General features: G+C 33.3%; 1 protein-coding gene and 1 long non-coding RNA gene across 3 annotated transcripts; one reads left to right on the top strand and one right to left on the bottom strand.

The window, feature by feature from the left end:
- The first annotated feature begins 2,408 nt into the window (after positions 1–2,408).
- Positions 2,409–4,748, top strand: LOC149893466 (uncharacterized). Of its 2 annotated transcripts, none has more exons than XR_016449231.1 (2): positions 2,409–2,766; positions 2,831–3,911. It is a non-coding gene; the product is annotated as an uncharacterized LOC149893466 (long non-coding RNA). The 2 variants fall into 2 exon arrangements; XR_016449230.1 differs by having other exon boundaries at positions 2,532–2,766; positions 3,371–4,748.
- A 15,431-nt stretch (positions 4,749–20,179) lies between these two features.
- Positions 20,180–20,920, bottom strand: LOC149893465 (uncharacterized). Its single transcript, XM_090066419.1, has one exon. It carries the CDS (start codon positions 20,918–20,920, stop codon positions 20,180–20,182), a length of 741 nt encoding a protein of 246 aa, XP_089922545.1.
- Between the last annotated feature and the right edge of the window lie 393 nt (positions 20,921–21,313).

Genomic DNA, 21,313 nt, shown 5'->3' with positions numbered 1-21,313 from the left:
AGACTTGTTTTGTTATGTGTGCGGCTATCTCACAGACAAAAGCCACCGAAAGACATTTACACCATTTCTGAGAAAAGCTTATGAACTATACTTTGATTCAAAGGTTGACAGTGGCAAGTCATGGGCACCACAGTTCATTTGTTTGACATGTGCATGCAACTTACGGGGTTGGATAAGGAAGGCTAAAAATAGCAACCACCTGGCATTTGGAGTTCCTATGATATGGCGTGAGTCAAGCAACCACATCACTGATTGTTATTTCTGTTTGACAAATGTCACAGGTTTCTCATACAAGACTCGTTCATCTGTGAAGTATCCAGATATTCCCTCGGTTTCAAAACCAATTCCACATGATCCAGTCAGTTGTCCAATACCAACATCACCTACAGAATGCAGAGTCGATGATGCAACACAAGAAGAAAGTTCGTCTTCCAGCAACATGGCAGACTCTGACTACAATCCTGATGATGATGAAATTCATTTGATTAATAATGATGATCTTTGCAACCTTGTACGGGACCTGGCACTAACAAAAGGTCAAGCTGAACTGCTAGGTTCACGTCTGAAAGAGTTTAATTTGCTATCACCAGGTACAAGAACTTCACAATTTCGACATAGACACAAAGAACTTGTGCAGTTCTTTGCAATGAGTGACAATATGTGCTACATCACTGACATCCAAGGTCTTATGTCAAGCCTCGGTGTAGAACATAAGACTGAAGCATGACGTCTATTTATTGATTCCTCCAAGGCAAGTTTGAAGGCTGTATTATTACACAATGGAAACATGTATGCATCAGTGCCGGTTGGTTATTCTACTCATCTAAAAGAGACGTACGAAACCATGTCGCTACTTCTTGAAAAAATTTGCTATCGCGATTACAATTGGAATATGTGTGGTGATTTAAAAGTGATCACTGTTCTCATGGGAATGCAGACAGGGTACACCAAGTACTGCTGCTTTATCTGCGAGTGGGACAGCAGAGATAGGAAGCACCACTATATAAATAAGAATTGGCCCATTAGAGATAAAATGGAGCCAGGTAGTAAAAACATCCTGCGTGTGCCATTGGTTGAGCGTGAAAAAGTTCTTATGCCTCCACTTCATATAAAGCTGGGGCTCATGAAAAACTTCGTGAAGGCACTAAACAAAAATTCAGATGCTTTTCGGTACCTATGCAACAAGTTTCCAGAGTTGAGTTATGCGAAAGTGAAAGAAGGTGTATTCATAGGTCCACAAATAAGGAAGATCATAGCAGACAGTCACTTCGAAGATTGACACAGCAGAACTGAAAAAAAAGCATGGTTGGCATTTAAGTCTGTTGTAGCCAATTTCCTTGGAAATAATAAATCTCCTGACTATGTAAATATTGTGCAGAAGTGCATTAGTGCGTACAAGTTAATGGGTTGTAACATGTCCCTCAAGATTCATCTCCTCGACTCACATCTCGACTTCTTTCTAGAAAACCTAGGTTCTGTTAGTGATGAATATGGTGAACGTTTCCATCAGGACATCTCGGTGATGGAGTCACGCTATCAAGGCCGATGGAGTGCAGCAATGTTAGCCGACTATTGCTAGATGCTTCAGCGCAACATGCTAAATTGTCAGCACAAACGCAAGTCTACAGCCAAGAAATTCAAACCAAACTAACTTTTAATTTAAGGAACTTTACGTTATACCTATGTATTTTACAAGTGTATTATATCTTAAACTATGTGTATTTATGTTAAGTAGTACTCTATTCAGCGATATATGCTCTACTGTAACTTGCCTGCGAGTTGTTTGCTTTGATACTATATTAAACATATATAAATGGTCAATGCCAAATATCTCAACAACGGTGAGTGATAGAGACAAACGGTTTCTATATTTGTAATCAGCATGTCTTATTTGTCTTAAAACAAGTGTTGGTTTCCAAGATATTTTCCGAAAGTTTTTTTTTGTTGATCAGTGTAATTCATGCTCAAAATATGAAAGTGAATCATTTTTTTATTCTTTTGATATTCACTATTTAAATAATATTCAATTCAGCATAGAATCAACTTAAACCCGTCCCGTCACCTGGTGTGAAGGTTCAATTGAAGAAATGCGAGTTCTACACGCTTCATGTGGTCGAGTACCTTAAAAATATTTTAAAACTACCAAAAGCAATTTAAAAAGGTATTTTAAGAGTACCAGAAGGCAGTCTTAAAATACCTTTTTAAATTGCTTAACCATATAATATAATTACAATTGGGCTTTTAGAAAAGAGATGTAATTATATGAATTTTACTTTTTGCAAAAACTCAGCTAGGGCCTGTTTATATGGAAAGCGGGCTGGCTCGTTTGCCGAGCCAGCCCGTTTGCCGAGATATCGACGTCATGAATATTTTAACTTGCGTTTATATGAATTTTATTTTGCGTTTATATGAATAAACGAGCTAACCCGGATTGCGATCCGGGCTAGCTTGTTTAAATTGTGTTAATCGTGTTAATCAACCTGCAATAAAATTAAAACTTGATACAATTTGATTTAAAACTTGATAAACTTAAAATTGTTAAAGTATTGAGTCCGATATTACTAAATCTTTTATCAGGAATTTTCAACTGGTTACACGAATTGGCGTTGAAATATTGACTGGTGTCATTGTACGACCTTGATGTAGTTACTGTGAAGTTTTACTCATGGAAAAATTTCGATGAGTAAAACTTCACAGTAACTACATCAAGGTCGTACAATGTACAAAGCTCTCTAACAACATAAATATGTTAAACTCCTTGACAAGGTAGATATATTAAAGTAGACTTTGAAGACTAATACGCATGATAATTACATGTCAATCTTTATAGCTTGATGTCAACCTTTCATTTAATGAAGAAATCATGCTTTGGAAATATTATTCAAAGTGAAAACGAAGAAAAAAAATCAACCCTCCAAAAAATGCTGCGTAGTATTTAGGAAATTGAAGTGATAAGGAAATGATTTAACTTTTATGATTTAACTTTTATGATTTAACTTTTATGATTTAACTTTTATGATTTAACTTTTATGATTTAACTTTTATGATTTAACTTTTATGATTTAACTTTTATGATTTAACTTTTATGATTTAACTTTTATGATTTAACTTTTATGATTTAACTTTTATGATTTAACTTTTATGATTTAACTTTTATGATTTAACTTTTATGATTTAACTTTTATGATTTAACTTTTATGATTTAACTTTTATGATTTAACTTTTATGATTTAACTTTTATGATTTAACTTTTATGATTTAACTTTTATGATTTAACTTTTATGATTTAACTTTTATGATTTAACTTTTATGATTTAACTTTTATGAGGTCACAATATCTTAACTCTACTAGTGCACTGTTAATTTTCAGGATTCATTAAAAGTATCCACTCACACACGTTTATGGCGGTCTGGTTTCTAAAGAAGAATGCCAATTTTGATAAAGTTTTCACCACTTTACGTGAATTTTTAATAAGTGGTTCATAGTAATTGTTGGAAAATCCCTCTGAATTTGGAAAAAGGGAAAAATTTTAGCCTCTTACGAAGAAAAACTCTTAAATCGGGAAATTGCTAGAAGACTCAATAAATCAGAATACTTTATCAAAAGTTTTTTGAAAATCCCTCTGAATTTGGAAAAAAATGTACAGAAACCATACCAAGAGAATCTTTTTGATTTAATATCAGCATCAAGTTCAACTAAATGTTTGTCCCAAGTTAAAGTCAGATTTAGCGGTCAATTTTAGTATAGCTATGAATTTATGAAACTCCAAATAAAAGGTGGTGCAAAAATGAACAAAAGTTGGAGCAAAAATAAACAAAAGGTGGAGCAAAAATGAATAAAGTACCAAATCTGAAACCCACTCACAAGAAAAACCGCATAAAATTTCTGCGAAAAAAAAAAAGGCTCGTGATTGGAATCAGATAATTTGATGACGCTAAGTTTACCAGATTGTAAGGTTATTATAAATATGAAAAACGTTTTCTAATTTCAATAGAAAAAGTTTTAGTTAATGTTTTTGGATAAAAATATATTTAAATTGATGGATTGGATGGTCCTGATGGATTGGATGAATACTGATGTGATTTAAAAAAAAAAAGCAAACAGCAATATTTTTCAACCAAATATTTTAGAGGAGGTTCATCTTGGTTTGTCATGGCTTCTGTGCTACTGGAAAGCTGAATTTAGTTTTCAAATTGTGCAGAATAAATTGTGGAGCCTACACACAGTAGTTAGGGTCAAAAAATATTTAATTAAAGAATAAATACCCTCGTTAAGATTAACTTTCTAATAAGACACTTCAAGAATCCATGTCAGCACAAAGACATTGGTTTATTTTTTGGTTTATTGGTTTAAAGGTGAGAATCAGGGTTTTATGTGATAACGAGCTTGAAGCTCAGATTTGAATCCTGTGGAAACTGAGTGGGGAATCATTTAAAAACAAGTTTATGAAATTATAAGCAATATGATCACGTAGATGATTTGAGAATAACTATTTCTGAGTAATGGGAAAATATGGAAATTGAAGTTTTGCAAAGTTTGATTAGAAGTGCATCAACAAGTTTTTATCAAGCTATTGAACAAAAGGCGCAGTTGCAAAGTATCAAAATCAAAAAGTCTGAAATAGTCTTATATTTTTTGTGTTATAATTTACTAGAAATGAGACACTAAAATAATTGATTTTTCTCGAATTTATTGCTAATTTTCAATGATATTTTCATTCTAACATGATCATTCTTTTTTTCTAAAATGATTTTTTTTTTGATTAACTCTAACATGATTTTTCACACTTTTCTTGCTATGTCATGCATAAATTAAAACAATTGTTTTTAGATTTTTTTGAATAAAATTTTATATAAGTTTTAACCAAAATTTAGGTGCGTGTATATATAAATGAACAAATTAATCTTGATAATGGCCAGTTTGTTAAAACTAAATTTTGAACTCCACTTTTCACATTTTTATGAATAAATAAGAAAGAAGCCACTCAACTGCTGATGTCAGTTAATTTGATCCCATTTTATATTACATGAACATTTAATTTTATGATGCCCAATTGCAGATTGTTCTAATTTTTCTTCAGAAACATTTTTTTGGTGTTGTTTTGTTCTTGTTGCTATTTTCATTTTTTTTTCGCCGATGTCATTTTGTTTACACTCGCATTCTATTAGGTATACTCCGGGTTGGCTATTTGATGGTAGTTTTGTTTTGTTGCGCGAAGTTAGCAAAGATATAAGATTTGCACTGGATTTAAAGACTGCCCTATAACCTGCTTTCCTAAACATTTTTCGAAGCTTTGGTGATAATATTGGGATCCACGGTAGTGATATAGTTGGCATAGTCGCTTCGTTGTTAGATAAAACTATTTCATTATTTGAGTGTCGTTTTTTTATAACAATATTTGCAAGGTCTTGTAATTTCTTCTTTTCGTATCCATTTTCAGCAAACACATTTATTAGGAAATCGATTTCTTTATTTAAAAATTTTTTAGAGCAAATTGATAAAGCTCTATGAATAAATCCTTTAAATATTCCTTCTAAGATTTTTGGATCGTGGTTTGAATTGGGCTTAACCTGAAATATTTGTTATTGCTTTTTTTCGATGTATGTTAAAATTCAATTCAACAAATGCGGACCTAAAAACGGAGGTATGAATTTAGATGACGGTCAATATGTAAAAACGAAATTCTGGACGCCATATTTTTTATACCTACGTAATATTAAAGAAGCCCAATTAAAGCGAAGTTTAAACAAGCCATTAAAAAGTGACGTTACCGTTAAAGTTTGTTTGTAATTTAATTTAATTAATAATTTGTAATTAAAGCTGAAGATGCTAGTATCAATAATCTAGCGAAAATTTTTTAGATAAAATAAAAAATTAGTATTGAGAGAATTCGTATTTATTGAAGTTCATATATTAAATTTATTCAACTCTCATACAAGATGTCGTCATTTAAATATATATATATATATATATATATATATATATATATATATATATATATATATATATATATATATATATATATATATATATATAATGATTATAAACTAAAATCTAAAACATTTTACAGTTTCAATTCATAAGGGTGAATAGACAAGAGGTAATTTTGGAACTAACAGACCTCGTAACTCCTTTGTGATATATCCTTGTATCGCCCTGAATATCTTTCAGAAAACTTGCATATGGGTGGGAATTGCTCAGACTGATCTTTACTTCTTCATGTTCATGTTGTGTTGGCAACGTGAAACGTCTATTTCTTGAGCTCGACTTTTCAAAAAAATATCTTGAATAATTGGAAAACTTTCTTTTGGGAATGCTCTTGCTTGGTTGAAAAGTTTTTTTCAACAAACTACATCCGTCCACGATCATATAACTACCCTTTCTGTCGAAAAAAGGTGGCGGATTTTCAAGTTTTGTCTTACTTCCTTTTCTTTGAACTTGAAATCGACCGACTTTAAACGAGTTCCTTGCAGCTATGTTCACGACATCTTTTCTTAAATTTGCTTGGTGTAAGTAGTCCTCGTGCAACTTGATCAAGTTCATTTTTAATATAAGAGTTGTTTTTTCAGATTATTTGAAGATAAAAACGCTAATCTGATTTCGATGATGAAAGTTTCTGTGCAACACAAAAAAAAAAGAAATATAATTGAATTACACATATTCAAAAACGATGTAAACAAATCAAATGACAAAATAACAAATATACAAAACATAATTATGCAATAATAATATAAATACATAAATATGTATGAAACAATATTATCAATTACTACTTTGATTAATTTGTTATATATATATATATATATATATATATATATATATATATATATATATATATATATATATATATATATATATATATATATATATACAAAGTATATAATGTATTGTTATAGTATAACAATACAAATACTCTTGTGCGTTTGAGAGTGCTCGATACTATTGAATAATAGAGCAATATTTATTTATTTGTATAAATGATGACGATAAAAAATTAATATATCATGCAAGAAAATCTTTAATTTTTAAAAACGATGAAGCTTGGATAAAGAAAAGAGGCGGATTATTTGATGTCACAATGGGTGCATTTGATGGAGCTGAAGTTTGCGAACTAGTTGGTATCTTTATATTGTTTCAGCTTTCTCAACATTACGATAAAAATAATTTTGGCTTGTATCGTGATGACGGACTCGCTATTTTTGAAAACAAAAGCGGCCAACAAATGGAGAAAATTAAAAAGCATTTTACGCATATTTTTAAAGATAACAACCTAAATATCTCCATTCAATCTAATATTAAAATTGTCAATTATCTGGATGTAACATTGAACCTGATCGACAGTTCTTATCAACCATATTGTAAACCTAATAACCAACTTTCGTATGTTCATTCTGATTCAAACCATCCACCTAATATAATAAAAGAAATCCCTCGCACTATTGAGTCAAGATTATCAACTATGGCAATAAATGAAACTGTGTTCAATAACTCTATTCTTCCTTATGAAGAGGCTTTACGGAAATCAGGATACAATTCAAAACTCACCTACCAACCACAAATAGACAAGCATCAAAGTAAACATCGCAAACGTAAAATTATATGGTATAACCCCCCGTATAGCAAAAATGTTGAAACTAATATTGGAAAGCGCTTCTTAGCTTTAATTGACAAACACTTTCCAATAGGACACAGGCTTCATAAAATTTTTAATCGAAACTATATCAAAGTTAGTTATAGTTGCATGCCCAATATCAATTCTTTAATAAATGCACATAATAACAAAATTCTTCAAAGCGATAAATATAAAACAACAAAAGAATGCAACTGCATAGACAAAAAAAATTGTCCGTTAAACAACCAATGCCTTTCTAGCAATGTCGTATACCAAGCCACTGTAAGTTCTGGAGATCCTCAATTCAAAGACAAAGTTTATTTCGGTATAAGTGAAACTACATTTAAACTTAGATATGCCAACCATCTTAAATCTTTCAACGCACTAAAATATAGAAATGACACCGAGCTTTCCAAAGAAATATGGATGCTAAAATCTAAAAATCTGAAACCGGTGATTACATGGAAGATTGTAGCACAATGCAAACCCTACAATCAAGCAGCAAAAGTTTGTAACCTTTGTCTCCGCGAAAAATTTCATATATTATCATACAAAGGAGAAAACTTACTTAACAAAAGATATGAAATAATATCAAAGTGCCGGCATGCAAAGAAATTTTTGCTATCCTTATTCGACACCAGGGACTAAAACCTTTGACGTCTTTTTGTTTTGTTTCGGTTTAGTAACGTCAGAACTCGTTCTACCGTGATTTTAATTTGTAATTTTTAAACGGTTTTTAAATAACGATATACACTATGGCTGATGATTGCCGTAAGGCATGAAACTCAGAGTTCCATAAAAAGGTGTTTTTATTCATTTTATACAAATAAATAAATATATATATATATATATATATTAAAAAGTTGTTAAAAATAAATACAGATATAAATAACAGAAATTAAGTAGGTATTAACAAAAAGGCTAAAAGTTTTATTTAGAAATTTTTGTACTTTTCACTAAAGTGAAAATGAACAAACTTAAATGAAAAGATATTACCATTTCAAATTAAAACATTTTTTATTTAAAAAAAACTGGTTATAACTAATGAATTGGTTGTATTTAATGAAAAGTTCTTCTTAATATATCTTCTTGTTAGAAAATGAATACAAGCCTCGTATACTGCATTAATTTCTGTTTTTTTTTCAAATTCATTGTGAATTTAATTTTATGAATTACTAAATTGATTGTAAATAAAAACATTAAAATTTAATAACTTTTTTTAAAACTTAAAGTACTTGAAGTTTAAAGTTTTTTAAAACATTATTTCATAATAATTAAAAATTATTTAAACTAAAAGTTTTTTAAAACTTAAAGTTAAAAATATAAAACAATAAAATATGAACGCATGGGATTAAACCAGTAATCTCGAAGACTTAATCGATTTAAACTAAAACATTTTTCAGTTTCAAGTTATAACAAGTTATTTAAAACAAAAAATGTGTTGATTATTATACATGCATTTATATTATTATTGCATATTTATCTATTGTTTGTCTGTCACTTTATTTGTTTGTATCGTTATCTAATACCTGTAATTCAATTAGATTTCTTTTTCTTTCGTGTTGCACAGAAATTTTTATCATCCTAATCTGATTAGCGTTTTATCGTTAAAAGAGCATTTTCCGTTTTTTAAAAATACAACTCTCATACTTAAAATGAACTCCATTGAGTTGCACGAGGACTGCTTAAACCAAGCAAATTTAAGAGACGAAGTCTTGAGCAGAGCTGAAAGGAACTCGTTTAAAGTCGGTCGATTTCAAGTTCAAAGAAAAGGAAGTTAGACCAAACTTGAAAACCCGCCTCTTTTGTTCGAAAGAAAGGGTAGACATATGATCGTGGACGGATGTAGTTTGTTGAAAAAAACCTTTCAACCAAACAAGAGCATTACCAAAAGAAAGTTTTCCGATATTTCAAGATATTTTTTTGAAAAGTCGAGCTCAAGAAATAGACGTATTTTGAATTTTTTTTCTTATATTTCACGTATTCTCTTTTCTTTTGCTCTTTCCAAAATCACATATTTACTGATCAAATTATTTTCAACCGCGAGCATCATCAACGTAATTAAATCGTTTGCCGTTTTAGGAACACCATTTTTATTCAGCAAATTTTTAAATACGATGTTGTAAATCTCATTTTTATTACGGAAAGATTTTTTTTAAGTCAAATTCAATTTTTTAAGTTTTTTTTTAAAGACCTAATAAACAGCATTCATATTGGTTCCGTCTGAAACAAATTTAAGCTCTTTTTCAGAAATAACCACTGCAAAAATGATTGTGTTTGCAAGATTCGCTGTTCGGAATTTAAGGTTTAGCGTTAATTCTGCAGTTTCTGGCGTCACTCTCTCTTTTTGCTTGTTGATATCAACAAAGAACAACGGATACAATTTTATATATTCAGTCAAGGACAAATCAGATTGACAAACAAGTTCGTTTGTACCATAATATTTTTCATCAAAAGAGAATGCATCTGAATGAGCCATAACCACTTTCTTTTCTCCAAAATTCAATTTGTAATTGTATTTGGATATTTAATTCAAATAACGGTCACGTAAAAATTGCTAACATTACAATGGTCAAATATGGATGGATTAACAGTTTGACTGGAAGATCTGTTCTGCTGAAGTCCAAATACGATAAATCTTGGAATGCTTTTGTCCGTAATTCTTCCAATGACCAGGTGAATTCTGTAAGACCAGATGGAATAATCTGCCTTTCGACTTTGTTTGATTTATAAGCTACATGAATAGGTGTCTTTTTAGCTATTAAATTCATGAAATCGTTTTTCATCGAAAAATTAAATTCAACGCGAGGCATATAAAGTCTGAATTTTTTAGTGTCGATCATTCCTGCACTGACGCTCTCCGCTCTGTAAATAGCATCATCGCATTCTTTCTTTGTAAAGGTGATGGTGTGTCTGAATCCATAAACAACTTTGTCATAGGTTTCGCAAAATCCAAAAATGTGCTTCAAAGGAATTCTAAATGAAAAAGCTCCCACGGATGTAGTGTCTGCAAACAAGTGGTCTCGTCTGACGTTGAATCCTGAATTTCCAACAAGATTTGACGTATCCATGTACCACATTTGCTTCAAACCATCTGAAAGCTGAAAACCATAAGGGTATTTCAACATTCCAAGCATGGTGGTAGCTTGACCTGGATGAATGACTCTCTCTACTTGCTCTCCTGACAAGTCATAAGTGACATCGTTAAACAAATACATCAAGGCATTGTTCACCAGAGCAATCTTGTCTGCAGCTTTGTAAAAAGTCCTATCACTTTTTTTTAAAACTCCGTCAATGAGGATGTAAGCCTCTGATGGCACTGTTTGAATCGATTGACAGTCAATTTTAAAAGTAACCATGCTTGAAGAATTTAAATCGAGATTTGTTGGAAGGTACTCAAAAAAATCAATTTTTTCAATGCCAGTGTCGTACTCTGGATTTTCAGTAACTCTATCATTTTTATGTGAAAAAGGAATTTTTTTAATTCATTTCTCTTACAAGCATTCTTTCACGCAGTGCGACGCTGCGTCATAAGGGTCCTTCGGGCCCTTCGGGCCCTCAAAGTCGGTTTACAAGATCTATCATTTTACAAGATCTATAACGGTTTACGCAATCTTCATGCCGTTTCCCATTTTTACAAGGTCTTGAATTCTGATCGCATTCTTTTTCGACAATTTCTTTCTGTGGATGGATGAACCATATATTTTTTTATGCAATTCTTCCATTGGGTTCACTTTCTCAATCGCTCTTTTACCTTTATCAATGAGCACGTCTTTGGCGGTGGAGATGGGAGAAAAGGCTAACTCTTTTCCTGCAGACTTAGAAGCCATAATCGCCTCTCTTCCAATTTCGCTTTTTGTAGCATTTTTAAGCAAATTCACCGTTGCTTTTGACATTCTAGAAGCTACTGCTCTTTTCATGAAATTTTTAATCGTGTCCACAATGCTACCTCTTCCTACAACGTTCTTTTTCACATATCTTTGATTATTTATAAAATAAGCATTTTTTAAAAAAATTTTTTTTTTTAAGTAATTTTATCAATGTACCTCATCAACGATTTATATTGGTCTTTACTTATCTCTCCTTGCCTCAACAGCTCGTCGCATATGGTTACAGCCTCGTTTCTCGACCCTGTATTTCCAGCATGCCAAGCAGCCACGCTCAATTCAAGCCTTTGCACCAGCGCATTCGGATCGCTCGGAAGAAAAATCACTCCACGACCTTTTTTTCCCTTTTCAATACGCACCATTTTTTCCATATATCTTGCTCGAATCAGCTTGAAAATTCGACTCTAAAATGTTGTCATTGAGACTGTTCTGATAAATCCTTTTTCTGCTTTCATTAATTTCTCTCACAATTTCATCCCTTTTATTTGGGTCTTGTATTTTAAAGAAAAACATGTTTTTTAAAATACGTGGAAAAAAATCATAAATAGGTTTTTACACTAATGTCCTTTTTTGAATATGTTGGTAAACGCTTGAATGGCATCTTCTCGACCTTTTTGAATCTAAGACTCTTTAGTCAATTCTTCTATTCCATTTTTAGTTTTTGTTCTCATCTCCTCCGTCAAGGCTTTAAATTTTTGAAGCTCCTCCAAAATCAATTGAAACTCTGAATCGCTGATTTTACCTTCTATGAGCGCTTTGGAAATGAGGTTGCTGATGGTGTTTAATTTAGACTCTGCCAAAACTTTTATCTTCTCATGCTTTTCCGCTTTCAATGCCATTTTTTTGTTCACTTGACCTCCGACAATTGATAAAAAACCCATTCTAATAGCCACATTTTCACACGCAATTGCTGCTGGACTGGCAATAATGGTTGACAAAAGCCCAATTCCCACCGCACCTAGAGCAATGCACAAAGCTTGCATCGAATTTTCCACATTGGATATGATTCTAAAAACGCAATGGTACTTTTTGCTAAGAGTCATTCTTTTTGCCTTTTCATCCTCCATTTCTTTTTGGATTTCGCTTATTTTTTTGAAGGCGGTAAACGTCCCCTCCTTCATCTGCTGGGGCTGTTGGAAGAACTGGGTATATTTTATCTGTGCTTTTAAATATTTCCATTTTTTTAAAATCCATTCATTATTTCAATTCAAATCAATATGATTAATTTTACAAAACTTTTCGCCTTTTTTAACGATAACATCCTGTTTAGTGTAATTGTGAACTACCATAATGACGTCAATTACAGACTGAAAGAATAACATCGTTTTTGTAATAATTCAATTGATCGCTGCTTTTGTTCATCAAAGTGACGACTGCAATGCCTTTTTCCAAATTCAGTCCAACTGACAAGGATATGGTTGTGTGTGACATAGCTACAAATGTAATATCTTTCTGAGCAAAAATCTCATGCTGTCCGTTAACGTTGTAATAGGTAGGATGATCCAACTTTTTTATAGACACAATAATGTTGCTCGGTCTTCTTTGCTCCAACTCAATAACTCTCTCTTCCAAATGGCTCAATTGCAAATCCAAACTGTGGACTTCTGCTGAGGCGACATTTTTAAAAAATTTGAGAGTAGCATGCACTAACATATTAAAAAGAGATTTTTTAGATCATTTTTGCAGACTGATCAATTCTTTATTATCCACCCAAGAGTTAAACGAGTATAGATATACTTGCCATTTAACTAACGAATTGCTCTTTGTTTTTCGAATGATTTTTTCAATTCTAAATATGTCTTAATGAGTCTTTTGCATTTCCTGCTCATAAAAAGTTCCTTGAATTTCTTCTCCGTTGACGTCAGTGATTTTATACGTGGGCGGATCTGTATACTGAATTTGTACACTGTGAAAACCTCTTCAGTCCATCTCGGCGTATACCCTTTTTCAAAATTAGACTTCTTTTTAGTGATTCGCACTTTGTCGCCCATGGAAAATTTTGGTTGTTTTATTTCTGTTTGAGCCTTTCCATACAGATTCATCCAGACCTTATTTTTATTCTTTTCTTCGCTGGCTTCAACTGGAGTCATTTTTATGGAAAAGTGATTTGTATTGTTGTAATTTTTCACCATTTCATCTAAAACGTCAATGTATTTATTAGTGTTGTTGGCTAAAAAGTATTTAAACATTTTCTCTTTCATCGTTCTGTTCCATCGCTCTACGACACAACTTTTTTCCTCGTTTTCAGTGGAATACATTTGCACTCCCAGCGCTTTCACATGCTTGTTATAAAATTCTTTTCCTTTGTCCACCCACAATTTGGAACACTTTCTTTCTTCAAATATTTTTTTCAACGCTTCAGCCACATCAAGACCCGTTTTGCTTTTTAATGGAACAATCCACCCATACTTTGAAAACACATCAATCACCATGCGCAAATATTTTACTCCGTTGTTGAATTTTGAAAACAATTTCATGTCAACCAAATCTGCAGCCCATATTTCATCAATGTCATTCACAATCACCCTTCTTCTTTTAAAATGATGAATCACTGGTTTATGAAGCTCCTCTGCAAGCTGATCCGTCCATTTCAAATCACTCACACCCAATCCGAATTAAGCTTTGGGTTTAATGATTGGAGCAATCAGTTTTCTTTCGCTCATCTCTTTTGGCGTGGGGTTGTGTATTGAATTCATCTCCTCAAGCATCATCTGATCTGCTAAATTTCTGTTTTGTCTGTCGTTGAAATATTTATAAACCAAATCGTGGTGATACGCTGCATTGTCCACTCTGTTCACCGGCTTGCTCCATTCTTGATACATGTCCGTTGGAGTCAGTCTCTTGTCCAAATTCGTTCCTAAACCTGCGAAGTTAATGCCTGGAATATGCATTTCTCCTGGAAATTTTGCCCACGGAAGCTTGATTTTACTTGACAGTTTATTAATCGATTCCACCAAATCACCTCCTTTTTTCAAAAAAACAAACTTGCATTTGGCCGTTCCGCAATCGTTACATGTTCCTTTGATCATATTTCGATTATTTTTTGTCATCTCGTTTCTCATATGAATCGTTTCGGTTTCTTTTTTGCATTTAAAGCAGTACATTTTTTAAGTTAAGAAAAAGTTTTTTAAGATAATGGAAACTACCAATTGTCATGGAATATCGGTAAGAGCAAAAGAAACAACAACAAGCTTTTACCGAGAAGTATATGAGGAATCATCGTCGGAAAGTCTGGCTGTGAAAAAACAACTTTACTTTTAAATTTGCTGTTAAAACCTGGATGGTTGGATTATAACCACTTGCAGGTGTTAGGGAAATCTCTTTTCCAACCTGAATACAAAATACTCAAAAGCTCCTTCGAAAAGAAACTGTCAAAAGAAATTATCCTCAGATTATTCAACATTCAAAACAAAATGGAAAAAATGAACGCAAGTCCTGAATCTGTCATTAAAGAAATTTCAAAAAAATATGGTGATGAAACAGACATGGAGTGTCAATTCTTTGAAACTGCTGATGACGTTCCCGAACCTGAAGATCTCCATTCAACCAAAAACAATTAATGATCTTTGACGATTTGCAATTAACCAAACAAAACAAGTGTGAAAAATACTACATCCAAGGAAGACACTCAAACGTTGACTGCTTTTACCTCGCTCAAAATTATTTCATGCTACCCAGACAAACCATCAGAGAAAATTCCAACTTTATTTGCCTCTTTCCGCAGGATTCAAAGAATCTGGACCATATTTATCAGGACCACGTTTCGAGCGATATGACTAAAGAAGAGTTTAAAATGTTCTGCAAGCACTGCTGGTCTCAACTCCATGGATTTGCAGTCATCGACTTATCCTCCAAAAAGAACCAGGGATAAAAACCTGGCTTAATGAAAAAAGAACCAGGGATGAAAACCTGGCTTAATGAAAAATGCCAGGAATTATAATCGATGTAGATGGAAAATCAAGCGTCATTACAACAGAATTTTTAGAAAAAATCGTTTTTGGCAAAGGGAAAAGTTATGAAATTGCTTTTCTCGGTCTTGAGACGTACAACAGCATTCCAAATGTTACCAGCAATAACAATTCTTTTTAATACAGCATGAACAAAGGATACAATTGGGAAAACATTCTCATTCCTGATGGAAGCTACGACATTAAAGACATCAATGAGTATTTGCAAAATTCTATTTCAAACACAATAAAAACAGCTCAACGTGGAAGTTATATTGCTACAAATAAAATTAATTACTCTCCAAACAACCTTCAAATTGGAATCAATCTTAATACTTTAAAATCAACCATTAAACTTGGATTAAACTACTTAATTGATTTTAACGTGGAAAAAAGCATCGCTTCAGTTTTGGGGTTTACTAAAAGAAAGTTAAAGTCTAATTCTGAATACGAATCTGACAATATCGTTAGAATTTCAAGCATCAATACCATCAGATCGTTAACAACGTCATTGGGTCGTCATATATCAATGGAACCCAATTAAATTGTACCCAATTAAACTCATTTTCTCCAAACGTAGGCCTTGGGTTTAAAATCATTGAAAGGCCTACCCATTTGATTTATCTTCCAGTGAAACTGTTTGAAATTTCAATAATGATCACCCGCATCATTGATCAAAATGGAAATTTGGTTGATTTTCGCGGTGAGGACATTACAATCCGATATCACATTCGAGAAATGAAATAAACATTTTACAACATTTTAAAAAATGAGCAGTTATTTCAGTGTTAAAGTAAATGTTTCACAAGGTCAAGCTGATAAAATAAAAAAATCAATGTTGGATGGTAAGCCTGTGATCATTAGGCTTTCAAAAGAAGATTTTAACGGAAATGACGTTTTGTTCGTGACGGAAAAGCAATATGAAAAAATTGTGGACGCTCTCCTACAACTCTATACAACTCTAAAGTGAAAGTAGGATTTATCGGTGCTCTTTTACCTTTAATTGGTATGCTTGCATTAAGAGCTGCTCCTGTGGTTGCAAAAGGTTTGTTAGGTGGAGTTGCTTCAACTGCCGGCTCTGCCATGGTTGATAAAATTGCTGGACGAGGTGTGTTTTACATGAACAAAAATGAAAAAGGAATGAAATTCACCGCAGCTGGATCTGGCTTATACTTAAGACCTTGGTCTAAAAATACTCATGGAGATGGACTCTTCATAAAAAGCGGTAAAGAATATACATCTGTTGGCTCTGGTTTATTGCTCGGACCTAATTCACTTTTTTCAAGCATCCCCTTATTAGGCGCTACTTTCTAAATTCTTTTAAAACGTTTTTAATGCATCAGCTTGCAAATTAAAAAACAATGTAAAATGATCAATGTCGAAGGAATTGAATTGTCTAACGAGGCTTTAACCAATTTTCAACTCATAAAAGCTGCTCAAATTTTAAAAATAAAAAACTTTCGGGGTGTTTTTGTCACAGACCAATTGCCGAAAAAAATAAATAGAAAAGAATGTGAAATTGTTAACACTAGGGATTCAAGCACTAACGGTTTTCATTGGGTATGCTGGTACAAAAACGGTGACAATTAATACAGCTTCGACTCTTATGCCAACCCCCTCTTGTCGAACTGGTTAATTATTTAAAAAGTCCCGTCTTTTACAACAGCGAAAGGGTGCAGTTTGGCGATACTTTTTATTGTGGTGACTTGTGTCTCTACGTTTTAAAAATATTGGAGGAAGGAAACAACTTTCAAGACATTGTTAATACATTGTGGTGAATTTTTAAAAAAACTTTGTTTTTAAAAATAACAAACCAACAAAATAAACAAAAAAACCTAATTTCGAAAGTCGCACTCAGAGCCGAAGATGATAAAAGAGAAATTAGCAAGCAGACAGGCAAGAGGACTACCACAACAATAATTTTAAAAAGAAAATATCATTACAGCGACAAGAAAAGAAAAAAAATATCATCACAACAAAAAGTCATCAAAACACATGAAAGTTATCAAGCTTATATATGGAAAAAGTAACAAGGCGCCAGAACCGGCATTTCCTAGTAGTCCTGAGGCTTCCTCTTTAAACTTTCCAATGACCAATTTGCATGGACCTGCCATGAACCCAACGCTTTTAATGGCGGGATGATTTTTGTCAAATTCGCTCTTGTCGAATCTGCTCTTGACGTCATTTGAAATTACGGACCCTTTCTTGATGGGTGAACTGCATAAACGAATTCTTTTTAGGAAGATCGATTCTGACAGAACTGTGCTCTTTGCATTAAGTCCAATGCTTGGAAAAAGGTTCACAGAATTTTGTCCCTGCAAGCAATTGACACAGTATTATGTTTTGTGCTGATGAGCCTATGTTTGCGATGATAGCAATCGGCTCAAATTCTTAATCAAACAATAATGGGAAGTTTCTTCGTTTCAATTAAGAAGCAAATTAATTTTGTTTACTCTGTCGCGATGCTTGGATATTCTCAAAGGATATATGGGTTTAATTTCACATCCGAAAACATTAACGCTAATGTCATGATTGTTATCTTCAAACTTTTTGATTTGATGGAGTGAGACTGGAAATTTTATCCCTTCCCAATTCAACTCTTTCGACTTTTCAACGAGCTCTTTGTCAATCCTATCGCAGTGATCCTCTTTCATGTTCAATGCCCTGGTGACACACCACTTGAAGCATTCGTTGTCTTTGTTGGTCATGTTGATGATTGCCTTTTTGCTGGATAGAAACGAGTCCAGAGGAATGTGTGACGAAGCGTTAATGGGATTGTAACCAATCATGTTTATGTCCATCTTCAAAATGGCAGAAATTCTGCAATTTGAGCCCATCTTGTTGTACTTGACCATGTTCTCCATGATTTCTCCTTTCGCTTCGTCATACAGTTCTCCCAAATCCGTTGCTTCCAACGCAGTTTTAGATTCGGATGAAAAAGGAACAATTCGAGTTGTTTCCTCTCCAGTGGCGATGCTCACACTCGCATGTCATCTCGCACGTTAAAACAATGAAAACTTTTTTATTTCTGTTTTCCCTCATTATTTTCATCGCCTCCTCTCTTGCCAAGTTTAAGAAGGCAGAGGCGTCTTGATGATTTCCTTTAGCTTCATGCGAAAACCGCTTGGTGACCCGTTTCAACGCATGCCTCGTCAATTTAAAATGAATCAGAGGATTCATAAGGTGATCCAACTCATGCCTCGTCAATTTCCTGTAAACTGTTGTGCGCACGATCGATTTGAGAACGATCGATTTGAATGAGTCTATTTTTTTTCGTACTTCGTTCCCCACATCGCTTGCTTTTTCCTTCACCACTTCTGGGATGTATAGACTTATCAAATTCGTCACATCGTTCAATTTATCCAAAACAATATTTTTTACAGCTGATGTTATCCTTGAAAACAAACCAGGAACCAAAACAGGCGACGAAGCTGATGATGGAATTGGTTCGTAAAGAATATGACGTGTTGGTCTCGGAGCGGGAACCGGTCTCACAACGGCTGGTCTCTGAGGACGCGGAGCAGGAACCGGTCTCAACGCTCTCACGAGATCATCCTTTCGCATCTTGTAATAATAATTTATTTTTCGCTCTTTCGCGAATTGTCGCAATTCTTTCCTTGTTTTGATTTCCATTTTCCATTTGGCGAGATTTTATTTAAGTCATTTCAGTTTTTTTAAATCTTTTTAAATTTTATTGTTAAAAATTTAAAAAATTAAGATTCTTCGAATCCGTGAAAATTTATATTTTTAAATTCACTTGCAAATCACTGGAAAAATCTTTGACTTTTTTAAGAATTGCAAGTAATTCCCGGAAAAATTTTAAAATTTTTCCGGGAATTACTTGCAATTTAAAATTTGATATGCTCTTTGATCTCTTTCTCCATTCGTGAAAATTCAGTCTCATCATTCCACACGAGTTTGTAAAGCTTGTCTCTCTCTTCCTCGCTGAATATGTTTGGGATTTTAAAATTTCCGTTTTTGGTTGTGTAAACAGAATCATGAATAATAACTCCCCTTTCTCCAAATGCAAGAAGCTCAAGATGCTTTTTCTTACTTATATCGGTCTCTCTCATGCTGCATTCCAGAAAAAACGGATAAAAGTGACGCGTTTTTTTCTTGTTAAATCACTTGCTTATTGTAATTTAATATTTCTATTTTGTGTCCATCTTTGTCCACCTTTCCATTTCAACTCTCCAAGTACTGCCAGCCGTGTCTCGTCTCTCTAATCACCTTGTACAAAGAGTTGTACTCGGTTACCTCGCCAGTTTCAATATGGGTCAGTCTTACAGTCATAGGATTTTTTCTAATCAGGCCAAGCTTGGGGTCAATTTCTTTTTTTTTTGTTTTTCAGCTCTTTCTATTCTAGATCTTCCAATAGGCCTCTTTTCTTTCACATCTTCCACCAACGCATTTTTGTCTACTAAATTATTTTTAACCGCAGTCATCATCAGCGACATTACACTTTTCGACGTTTAAGAAATGTCGTTTTCTTTAAGCAATTTTTTAAAATCCTTTTTTGTGTATCTCATTTTTTTATTATATAAAGAATAAAAAAATTTATTTAATTCTATTTAATAAACAATAATCATTCTGTTTCCGTCTGATTTAATCCTAAGCAATTTATCAGAGATGACTAAGGCAAAGGCTTGAGTGTCTGCAGGAACGTTTGAATTAAATGTGGCTCTAATTTGCAGATCTAACACTAAAGATTTTAACCTCTCAGCGTGCTTGATCACATCAGAAAAAAAAGTGGGCAAATGTACTTATAATTTAACGCTGACAAGTTTGGTTGAGCAATTATCTCGCTAATTCCATAAAGCCCATTGTCAAACTTGGCGGCATCTCTGTAAGCCCTTGAGTATTTGCTGTATTTGAAGGTCAAGTCGTAATCGACAGCAGGGTATCTTTCACTTTTTAAAGTGATGTACATGTTTTTCAAGTCGCAGTGATCAAATACGAAAGGGTTCATCTCTTGACTGCCATCTTTATTTGTTTGGAATCCGACAATGACGTACCTCGGTCTTTCACTGGCGGTTCTTGCGCTCAACCTCCAACTGAATCTATTCGATACAGACACAGCGACTGTGTCACACTGTCTGGATCTGAGCGGTATGGGCACATTCACTTTCGGTTCAATGATTTTGTAAAGATTGTTGCTCGCCAAAACAGATGGAGTGACATGAGGCATAAACAAGGACAATTTGCTAAGATCCACTTTTCCTGCGGCTGTTGCAGCTGCTCTAAAAATTGCATCACTATTGCTCTTTCTCACAAGAGTAAGCGTGTGTTTAAATCCGTAAAGCACTTTATCGTAATTGTCGCAAAATCCAAAAATGTGCTTTAACGGAATGCAGAACGAAAACGTTCCTTTATCTTCACTCTGTGTAATGATGTAATTTTGTCTCTGTTTAAATCCGGTGTTATTGACAAGATCCGCTAAAGCTGTTGTGTCTCTTCGCCACAGCTGATTCATACCCTTTGATATTTGGAACTCCACTGAATATTTGAGATAACCTTACATGGTGGTGGCTTGTCCTGGACTATATATTGTTTCCACTTCTTGATTCGACAATTGATAGGATATCTGGCTGAACAAGTGGATGATGCCATTGTTTGCAAGAGCAAAGACGTCCGCATAGGATGTCCCATCCGATTTTAAAAGTCTTCCTTCGACCAAAATGTACGTCTCAGATGGAAGCGTGAACAAGTCTTGCTACTCGATGTTGATTCTTATTTCTCCAAAAGTATTTATATTTAAATTGACTGGCTCGTATTCGTGAAATTCAAATCTCTCAATTTCTTCACCGACAACGGGTTCTTCTGTAAAATTTAAAAAATCGGAATTTGACATTTTTAATATACAAAA

Source organism: Hydra viridissima, unplaced genomic scaffold, assembly GCF_058129835.1.
Source record: "Hydra viridissima isolate aposymbiotic clone 2 unplaced genomic scaffold, HvirCarnegie_v1 scaffold_1, whole genome shotgun sequence".
NCBI lineage: Eukaryota > Metazoa > Cnidaria > Hydrozoa > Anthoathecata > Hydridae > Hydra > Hydra viridissima.
Note: the sequence above shows the minus strand (reverse complement) of the source record. Positions and strands in the feature narration are given on the sequence as shown.